Source organism: Giraffa tippelskirchi, chromosome 9, assembly GCF_054371585.1.
Source record: "Giraffa tippelskirchi isolate mGirTip1 chromosome 9, T2T-mGirTip1v1.2.pri, whole genome shotgun sequence".
NCBI classification, from domain to species: Eukaryota; Metazoa; Chordata; class Mammalia; order Artiodactyla; family Giraffidae; genus Giraffa; species Giraffa tippelskirchi.
Genome location: NC_137283.1, coordinates 163,949,380 through 163,959,492, shown reverse-complemented (window position 1 = coordinate 163,959,492; position 10,113 = coordinate 163,949,380). Strand labels below are relative to the sequence as shown.

General features: G+C 49.7%; 1 protein-coding gene across 10 annotated transcripts in view; it reads left to right on the top strand.

Annotated features, from left to right (window-relative positions):
• RPS6KA2 (ribosomal protein S6 kinase A2) overlaps positions 1–10,113 on the top strand; it is a 330,001-nt gene that overhangs the window by 248,921 nt on the left and 70,967 nt on the right. For all 10 annotated transcript variants that reach the window (XM_081530720.1, XM_081530724.1, XM_081530723.1 and 7 more), the window contains one exon: positions 292–373. In XM_081530720.1, the coding sequence (XP_081386846.1) occupies positions 292–373 (82 nt within the window). The remainder of the gene's footprint in view (positions 1–291; positions 374–10,113) is intronic.

Sequence of the window (10,113 nt, the reverse complement as noted above, 5' to 3'; positions counted from 1 at the left end):
GCAATTCAACAACAACAACAATTACCTCTGATATAGTGTTTCATAGAGAACAGTGCCCAAAACAAATATAATCGTTAAGAGGAATGCATAACATGGGTCCTCATAGGGTTATAGTAAATTAGATGAAACGTTTTTAGATGTTGGAGGAGATGTTACGTTTAAGTTTTTCCTATAGCATATTTATTTTATTGGGATTTCCCACGCTGCCTCGTGTATCCCCTTGTCAGATCAAGTAAGGAGAATGAGTTTGCCGTCTTAACAAATTCAGATGTCCTGTGTTCTCTTCCGTAGGTGTTCTTGGTGAGGAAAGTCAAGGGGTCAGATGCTGGACAGCTCTACGCAATGAAGGTTCTTAAGAAGGCCACCTTGAAAGGTGAGGGGTTGCAGAGGGTGAGATGTGCCTGACTGTGGCTTATCCTCTGCTTGTTATGAGGGGATATAGCCACCCTGTTTAGTGTTGCTTGACTTCTGTATGTCTACACATTACTCTCTGATAATACACAATACAAACATGTCCCTGAATATTTAACATCTCCCTAAAAAACTTGCACAGTCTTCAGAGGGAAAGCCGTGTTGTGTAAATACCACCCTCCACGTATGCTCGGCTGTGACGTGCCATTTGGGGGAAGGAGCGCTGAGAGCAGAAGCAGACTGTTTCGGCTGTACTGGGCGACAAAGCAGCCTGAATCCGCCGTCAGGCTGGATTGCTCAGTTTTAAACAAAATGTGACTCACAACTGTTTTATTTCTCTTTCGTCCCTCAGACTGGGTTTTAGAAATTCAGTCCAACACCTGATTCCCTCCCTCTGAACTCCTCCCACCCCACCTCCCAGCCAAGAATGTGCACATAACACAGGTCACAATAAGCTGTTATTTAAAACCTCTGTTCCAAATGCAAGTCATGTAGACAATAACATGCAGAACGGAGCACCAGCTACGTCTGCTCTGATCACCTCCTGGGGTGAGGGAGGGGTCCCGGTCCTAAAGAGTGACAGAAGGCTGAGCACACAGCACCTGCTCTGGACAGGTGAGATGACCGAGTCTATCAGTCACTATGCTCTTCACGGGGGCAGGAGGGCACCCACCACATGGGACCACATGGGGCTCCCAGCAGGCGTGGAGCAAGTCGCAGGGGCTGTGAGATGCAGGCTGTGTAATAAATAACAAGAGGGCAGGGTGACCTCTGGTTCCAGGGAGAATGTGGGGGGCTTGTTAGAACAGTTCTCTGGGCTGGCAGGGCACTGAACCCGCTAGGCTGAAGACCAGATGGGGCGCGTCGCTCCGGCTCATGGGGAAGCCCAGGGTGGGGAGCCTTTCCTGTGCTGCGTGCAGAGTCACTCAGTTGTGCCCAACTCTGTGAGACCCCGTGGACCGCAGCCCACCAGGCTCCTCTGTCCATGGGGCTCTCCAAGCAAGAACACTGGAGTGAGTTGCCATGCCCTCCTCCAGGGGATCTTCCCGACTTGAGGATCCCACCCATGATTCTTTTTTTTTTTTAACCCGGTTTTTTTTCACATAACTCATTTATTCAACACGTTTTTGAGAGCTTCTTAGGTACTGATGGCAAGACTATATACAACCAGAGATCCAGCAATCTCTTACAGGGTTTCCAAGATATGAGCTTACCCAACAGAATCTGGAAGATCAGAGGTGGTGAGGGCTGGGGAGAGGGACCTCTGGGAGACAGCGCAGAAAGGCGCTGACATGGCAGCCCTGAAACACCTGTTGTTAGAAAGGTCTGCTTGCAATGTTGGCTCTTGTCTAGCATCTGGGAACTTGGCTTTCAGGAATTTTCCCACCATTCCCTAATGATAAGGATGGTTCACTGTGTCTAGACTGTGCAAATACCATGTGCATGCTGAACACCTGCTTACCTTCTGGGAGTCTGGGATTTTGACATGTGAATGGCAGAGGGTTCCTACATGACCACCATCCTCTAAAAATCTTAGATGGTGAGACCAGTGAGCTTCCCTGGTAGACACTCTACACGTATGGCCATGTGTTATTGTTGGAAGAATTAAATACATGCTGTGTGACTCCACTGGGAGAGGACTCTGGAAAGCATCTTTCTGGTTTCCTGCAGACTTTGCCTCATGCACCTTATTCCTTTTACTGATTTTGTTTTGTGTCCTTTCATTTCAATAAACTGTACCTGTGAGTATAACTACTTCTCAGTCCTGAGAATCCTCCTAGCAGATTACTGAACATGAGGCTGTCTTGGGTGACACCTGATGTGGTGATCCCTCTTTGGGAAATTAAATCACCAGATGAATCATTACCTCTACTTTTTTTTTTTTATTACTTCTACTTTTAAGGGCTTCCCTGGTGGCTCAGTTGGTAAAGACTCTGCCTGCAATGCAGGAGACCAGGGTTTGATCCCTGGGTCGGGAAGATCCTCTGGAGCAGGAAATAGCAACCCGCTCCAGTATTCTTGCCTGGAAATCCCATGAACAGAGGAGCCTGGTGTGCTGCAGTCCATGCAACCCATGATTCTTGGGTTTCCTTCATTGGCAGGCAGGTTCTTTATCACTAACACCACCTGGGAAGCTTTCCAGTAGGGTGGGGGGCACATCCGACAAGGGCAGAAGTTGTGATTAGGACTTTGGGGCCTACGAAACTCACAGATGTCAAAACAGGTCTTTCTTGAATTTTTAGCTCATATATCACAACATCCTCAGCACCTGCATTGAGGAGGCAGTACAAACATAGTATCATTCTCTACCTTCAGGGCAGGGCTTCCCTGGTGGCTCAGATGGTAAAGTGTCTATCTGTAATGCGGGAGACCTGGGTTCAATCCCTGGGTCGGGAAGATCCCCTGGAGAAGGAAATGGCAACCCACTCCAGTATTCTTGCCTGGAAAATTCCATGGGTGGAGGAGCCTGGTGGGCTACAGTCCATGGGGTTGCAAAGAGTCGGACACGACTGAGCAACTTCACTGGTTCACCTTCAGGGCGCTTCCTGTCTAGCTGGTAAATAAGATAAATTTTTGAACCACATATAACCAATAAGACAGTAAATGCATAGATCAAATTATATATATATATGCCTAAACGTCTTAGGTAGAAATGAAGGAAAGAGTATTTTGAAATTCTTCATTCAAGAAGGATTTAGAAGGTGGGTGAGACTTAATACATTAAAAAATATTTTATAGAAAACAGGAATCAGGGTGACATTGTCAGCACGGCCCATGAAGAAAATATGGAAACTGCACACTTTGGCCAAACTAAAGCCTGCATCAGAATCACCTGTGCGTATTTGAGGAACGTTGTTAAAAGTAATTCCTAGTCCCCACTCCTGACCTACTAGATCATAATCTCTTAGGGGCAGAGCCTAGAATTTGACTTTTCTATCAAATTGTCCCAATAGTTCTTTTGTACACAGAAGTTTTGGGGTCTGTGATGTAGGCATTCAAGTTTATTCTAGACACTGGAGTTTTTAATTCAGCCACATAATTTAAGCCATGCTACTTATAGTGAACATTTTTTATTGTAGCTGTAATAACATTTCTAAAATTGTCAGTTGAACTTGGACAAGATCTCCATAATAATATAATTTTAAAGAATCATTTGTTGTTAATAAAAGATGTGTAGAAAATAAAACAGCTTTTGACTTTCTATCCATCACTTTAAATAAAATAATCTCATCACTAAACAGTAGTTTCATAGAAATAGAAAGTCAAATTAGACATTTGTTAATTCGGAATCATCAGAATGTCTAGAAAATGAACAGCTTCTCTGGCACTTCCTCAAAAGTTAACAGAGTTAGCATATGACTCAACTATTCCAATCCTTTGTATATAACCAAGAGAAATGAAAACATACGTCTACACAAAAACTTGTACATGAATGTTCATAGCAGCATCAACAATTCACAGCAGCCAAAAAGTGGACAAACGCCCAATATCCACCCACTGGTGGATAAATAAAGTATGGTATGTCCATACAGTGGAGTATTATTTGGCAATCCAAAGAAATGAAATACCGATGCATCGTATGGCCTGGATGAAACTTGAAAACAAGGTTCTGGGTAAAAAGAAGCCAGTCACAACATTGCTCATGTTGTAGGATTCTATTTAGATGAAAATCCCCCAGAGGTGAATCCACAGGGACGGAAAGTAGCTCAGTCGTTGCTGGGAGCTGGGAGGTTAGGGAGACAGGGATGACGGACTGACTGTGGGTTTCTTTCTGGGGTGATGGAAATGTGTTATGACTGACTGTGGTGACGGCTGCACAGCTCCGGATATTCTGAAAACCATTGAGCTGCATGCTGTAGCTGGGGGGATTGAGTGTGTATGTATCCCAGTAAAGCTGTTATTTTTAGAAATGAACAGCTGCTGCACAACATGGCCATTTGCTAAAACCCACACTTTCATCCTCAAAGCATAGAGGTTCACTGTCTCAGACACAGAGCGGGCAGCTCCCTGTGGCTGAAGACACAGGTGGGTCGAAGCAGGCGCCTTGTTAGGTCATCCACTGGCCGCGGGTTCCCGGTGGTCCCCTGCCGTCTCCCCTCCACCCGCAGATCCCATCACATCCTTCCTCCTGCCCCCGAGGAGGAAGGAAAGGCAGGAGAGAATCAGAGCCGTGGGGGACCTGTGTGTCCACCCTGCTTGTCCTTGTTCAGCCCGTCCATCGATCTCAGCCTTGACTCCTTAGCTCCTGTGCAAATGCTCATGTCGGTGGTTTTAGCCTCATGGGTACGCATGTCTCCACATGTGTTTATAATCTGACCCAGTGTCCTTGAGAAAGTGCTCCTGATACAAGGTTATCCAGATCAGGCAGGATGTGAAACTGTGTTACAGAACAATCGAGATGTTGTTACTAATAAAAGCATGAGTGTCTCTATGAGTACAGGTAGATGCCTGTGTGTTTACAAATACTGAGTATATGTCACACTAGTAGGAAACAAGCCAAAGCAAAAACAGCCACAGCAGCATTGGGTGCTTTTGTTTTCATCTCTATATTCTGTGTTCCATGGTTTCAACAAACATACAACATGTTTGACTTTGTATAACATGAAGTTTTTTTTGCATAATATTCCAGAACAATATGCTTGACTATGTGAAATCACTTTTACATTGTGAGAATGGGTCATGAAAGCGTAAAGTCAGAAAAACTTCCCACTTTCTTGCGCTCCCTTCAAAGCCAGCTTCCAAACCAAACATTAATTTTACGTCATCTATTTCGGCTTTTCATCATGATCCGTCACTAGAGAACAGATTTTTTTCCCAGAAATGCAATCAGAACTTGTTTTCCTAAGAGAAAATATAGAAGTTTTACACAACAGTCCTTTGTGTGAGGTGGTGATTGGACCCATCAAAGGGGGACCAGGTACGCATCCTAAATGGGGCCGAGTCCTCTGAGCTACCGAGGGGGCTTCTGATTTTCCTAGAACTTCCTTTCCCCTCACGTGTGGAAGAAGAGGGCTTTGAGATTTGTTTTGGCTCCAACACCTCTGCATCCGTCAGCCTGAGAGATTGAAATATTCACAAGCCGTTCTCCACCCTCAAAGCATCCCCGGTTTGCGGGCTCATTAGTGAATCAGAAGAACGTGTTGGAAAAGGAACGAGGGTGACAGCGGCCCCCTCCAGGGGAGCAGACAGCCACCCCAGGAAAATGCACCTGAAGAGAGAAATTATTCTGAGAGGGGAAAACGGAAGGAGGGCGGGAAACTCGTGGAAATGATAGCAAACCTCCCAATTGTTTCTCGGGCACGCGGGCGACCGTCCCGTGTACAGGATGGAGCGTGGTTGTCATTTGGATTCCAAGTAACCTGACAAACGGAGAATAGTCTCTGGCAGCTCTGTTTCCTCTTTAAATGAGTTTGGAGGTGTCAGGCGCCTGCCCCCTCTTTCTGTAACGAGGCAGCACGCCGTTTCTGAGGAAAATGTCAACTGCTGAAGCAGATGACGGGGTGAGAAGCCTGCGGGAGAGCCGCCCCAGCCTCCCGGGCCGGCCCGCACCCCGGCCCCCGCAGCCCGCCTCGGGCGGAGGGTGCTGCTCGCCCCCCAGCCGCTAAAGGAGGCTTTCAAAGGGTTCAGCGTCTCTAACTGACGGTGTGTCCGTGTCCGTGACTTAGCGCTGACTTACCGCAGGCAGCAGCTCCAAATAACGAATCCCAAAGGGCCACACCCTACCTTGTGTTGCAGGGGAATTTGGCTTAAAAGACCGCGTGCTCCCAAGCCCGAGCCCAGGAGGAAGCAGGACGGATCTCCGTGCCCTGTGTGGTGACCGGCCAGCGGGGACTGTCACCCACGTTAACAAGGTGCTTCTCAGCCAGGGCCGCAGGCTGGAGTGGCCTGCGGGACGCTTACAGAGCGCTGGGGTCATGTCAGTTCCGGATGTGGTCTGGGCATGAGAATACAGGGGTCCCCTGTGCCCCGTCAGCGAGGGGACCCCGTGCAGTGGCTGGGAGCGCCAACGCTGGACCCTGGGGTTCCATCTGGCTGTGACACCTTGGGTAACCTCTCCTGGCCACCACCGGCTCCTACTTAACAGAGACGATGGCAGTGATAGCACCTCCCTTACAGTGTTGCTGATGTGAGGGTTAAATTCGTCCACGCACGTGAAGTGCAGCCAGCGCGAGGTTCAGAGTCACTCCCTTCATTTCTGGGCCGCTTCCCCTTGGAGCTGGCTTCCCCTTGGAGCTGGCTTCCCCTTGGAGACTGGCTTTGGAGGTGAGTTGGACTCTTCTTGTCTAGGTTTGTCTGATGGAGGGCAGGCAGGTAGAGGCGGGTTGAGCCTTCATCGCCATATGGTTACAAAGACGTATGTTTGGGTTCAGTCCTGGTTCCTCCAACTCCGTGAAGAGCCTGTGATAGTGCTGGTCACCACCAGTCACGTTAGTTACCAAGGATGCCCGGCACCTCCTGGGCACCGTGAACATCCACCGCAGGACGGCTCCTCCTGTAGAATTCTCGTTTTAGTGAGAACTGATGAGTTTGGGTAAACTGTGGGAGTTGGCGATGGACAGGGAGGCCTGGCGTGCTGCAGTCCATGGGGTCGCAAAGAGTCAGACACAACTGGGTGGCTGAACTGAACTGAACTGAAACATCTCTCCATAACGTGGAGAGAGCTTTTATCATGCAGTGTGTCTCTGCAGTGGTAGACTTCTGACTTCACCTGTGTTCTCACGCCTAACTTTTCAGCTGTTTTCCCTATAAGTCAAATTTCTAAGCCCAGAGGAGATACACATTTCCTACTTTGAAGGAAATGGCTTGTGACCTATTGATTCTAAAGGGAAAAGTATCCTGGCAAAATCTTGTTGTTTAGCAAGTAACTGATAGACCGTCCTGGGCACTTCCTGTGTGCTTCCTGGCGGCTGTGGGTGGGTTCCAGCAAGAGCCTGGCCAGGAGAGAAGAGGGCGGGCTCCCAACGCCACCTTCTGAGCCTCTTGGGGTGTCTGTCAGACCGCAGGGCTGTCCCCCCTCCATCCTTTCGTCAAGGAGAGCCCTGATTCCATCGCTTGAGCGTCAGCAGGTACAGGACAGAAATGCGTGGATCCCATTGACACTGACTACCTCTCGAAACATTCCCCATCAGTTAGCCTGCTCAGTCTCAAGCCTCAGAATGTGTTTTGAGCACCATTCTATTTCCTTTTCTCTTAAGCTGAGATGCTTTGTTTTAAAAACACTGCCTTAGAAACTGAGCTTCAGTCAGTGCCTGAGTCTGAACAGATGTTATTTTCATACTGACTCCTTTCTGTCATTTCATTCACTTTTGGATGGTTGCACATTCCTCCGGGGGAGGGGGTGGGAGCAGGCAAGATTCCAAGCACATGTGTTCGGTGCCATTACTGGTAGTGTTAGCTGCATTTTATGGTGAGGAAATCGAGGCGCAAGGCAGTGAAGCCGCACACTCAGAACCATGTGATTCGGAGGTGGTGGGATCTGGGTTCCACGTTCATCCCCTCCCAGGTGAGAGGCTCCTGGGACCAGCCTTGCCCCCCACCCACAGGGCATCGTTTCGCCATCAGGAAGCCTCACCCCACTGTCCCTGGGGTGTTTACTGTCCAGGGGACCTATTTTCCCAACGGGTGACCTAAGAGAAAAAGTACCAAGCCAGCATCACCCTTAGGTACAGTGTTTCAGTTTGGTGCTATACGCCTTGACGGCCTTTATATGTGCCTTTCTACCAGAAGTGTATTTCTTACACTGTAGATCAAAAGTAGGAAATAGATTTTCTCGTTTGCTTGCATCTCTAATGCCTGTAAATGGGAAAGCATAACGGACTGAAGACTTAACGCTCAGAGTCTCTGGCAAAGAAGTTAGTTAAGTAACCGTGGCAATCTTGGTTTCACAGTTTAGATTTGTATAGAGAAATGGAAAGGCAAGTCTTGAGGAGTGGTGCCTGATATGATCATCAGCGTGGTTGACATTTTAATTCTCATCATTTCGGGTTTTCTCCCTTTTTTCTCTGGTGTGATGAGCAGCACACAGCTTTGGTCACCAAACGTTTAGCGGCTCAGCTTCCCCTGAGAAGCCCCTCTGTGCTGAGCTTGACCTGTGAAGGCTAAAAGATCCTGTGTGAAGATGGATTTTTATTCTGCATTCTGGGTCTGCTCAGGGCAGAATTTCAGATCCGGCGGGATTTTGAGGACAGAGCTGGGAGGTGGTCAGTGTGGTCACTCAGCCAGGCGGAGGCTCAGTTCATTGCCAGCCGGGTGTCCAGCTCCAGTTCAAAGGCTCAGGCCTCCCTGTGACTGTGGGAGATGCGGGTTCGCGCCGTGGGCTCCTGGGAGGTGCTGTGCGCTCACACCTCCCCCACCACCCAGGCCTTCCTAAGGGGCCCCCACCGGGCCGTTGGTCATCTCCACCATGACTGGAGAGACCACACTCGTTTTTATCTCAAGCTTCCTTTCCTTTTGAGATCCAGTGTCTGTATAATAGCATACGATGTGACATAATGATATGATACGACAGGATATATAATGTAGCGTAAAAACAGTGTCATTAGCGGAGGTCGGTTGCAAAAGCAGCCGTGGAAACCACATCCTAGTCCTCCACGGGGGTGGTTTGAAGCATGAAAGATGCTTGTTTGTCGCCAGTGTCTGCTGTTTATGGCGCGCGCGCGCGCACGCGCGCGCGCGCATGTGTGTGTGTGTGTGTGTGTGTGCGTGTGTGTGCGTGTGTGTGCGTGTGTGTGCGTGTGTGTGCTCAGTCGTGTCCGACTCTCTGCGACCCCATGGACAGTAGCCCGCCAGGCCCCTTTGTCCATGGGATTCTCCAGGCAAGAATACTGGAGTGGGGTGCCGTTTCCTCCTCCAGGGGATCTTCCTGACCCAGGGACTGAACCCGCATCTCCTGCATTGGCAGGCGGATTCTTTACCACTAGAACCACCTGGGAAGCCCCCTACATGAGGATTTTTTACATCTATAGTGTCAAACCCACCCGATTCCAGATTCACTTGTGGAATACCAGAGGGTAGGTGTCACAGGGAGGCGCTAGCCTGGCTGCAGGCTCTGAGCTTCTCTGGATCCACCCAGCAGGAGGTGGTTGGGACCTTTCACCTCAAGCTGTGTGTTTCATCATTTCGGTAACCGTGGACCCGGTAACTGTGGAAGGATGAATGAAGCATGTCTCTGGGCTCCTTTCTTTTCTTCTATATCTCAGTCTTAGGGCTGAAAACCCCCTGGAGCCCTAAGCCTCCAGAGGCAGCATCAAAAACGAAGCCCTTGCTGTCGTGTCAGTTTCTTAGTGGGGGGACCGCTCTGCAGCTGCCCGTCAGGTGGCCGAGGCACCCTTCCAGGCCTTTCGCTCCATCCCTGATGGGCCGAGTGACAGCCACCACCCCGAGTGGGCGGGCTGTGGGCCCTGCAGCGCAGAGCCGGGTCCCCCATTGCCTTCGGCGGGCCGGCCTCAGGCCCGCGGCCTCACGTCTGAAGGGCCCTCTGTGGCACAGCTGTCTTTCCACGTGGTGTCAGCCCGGCCCGGTCACCCCCCGTGTCGGCCGCCTGCAGTGACCCAGTCCTGCCGTGGGCGCACCCAGCCTTTCCCTGGTCCTGCCGCCTTGGACCCAGTGCATTGTGTTTCGCCAGTTGATGCCCCGTGGCCAGTCTCACAAACCTGTTAGTGAAAGCATGGTCCCCAGACAGGTGCGTTCATCGGCGCTGCG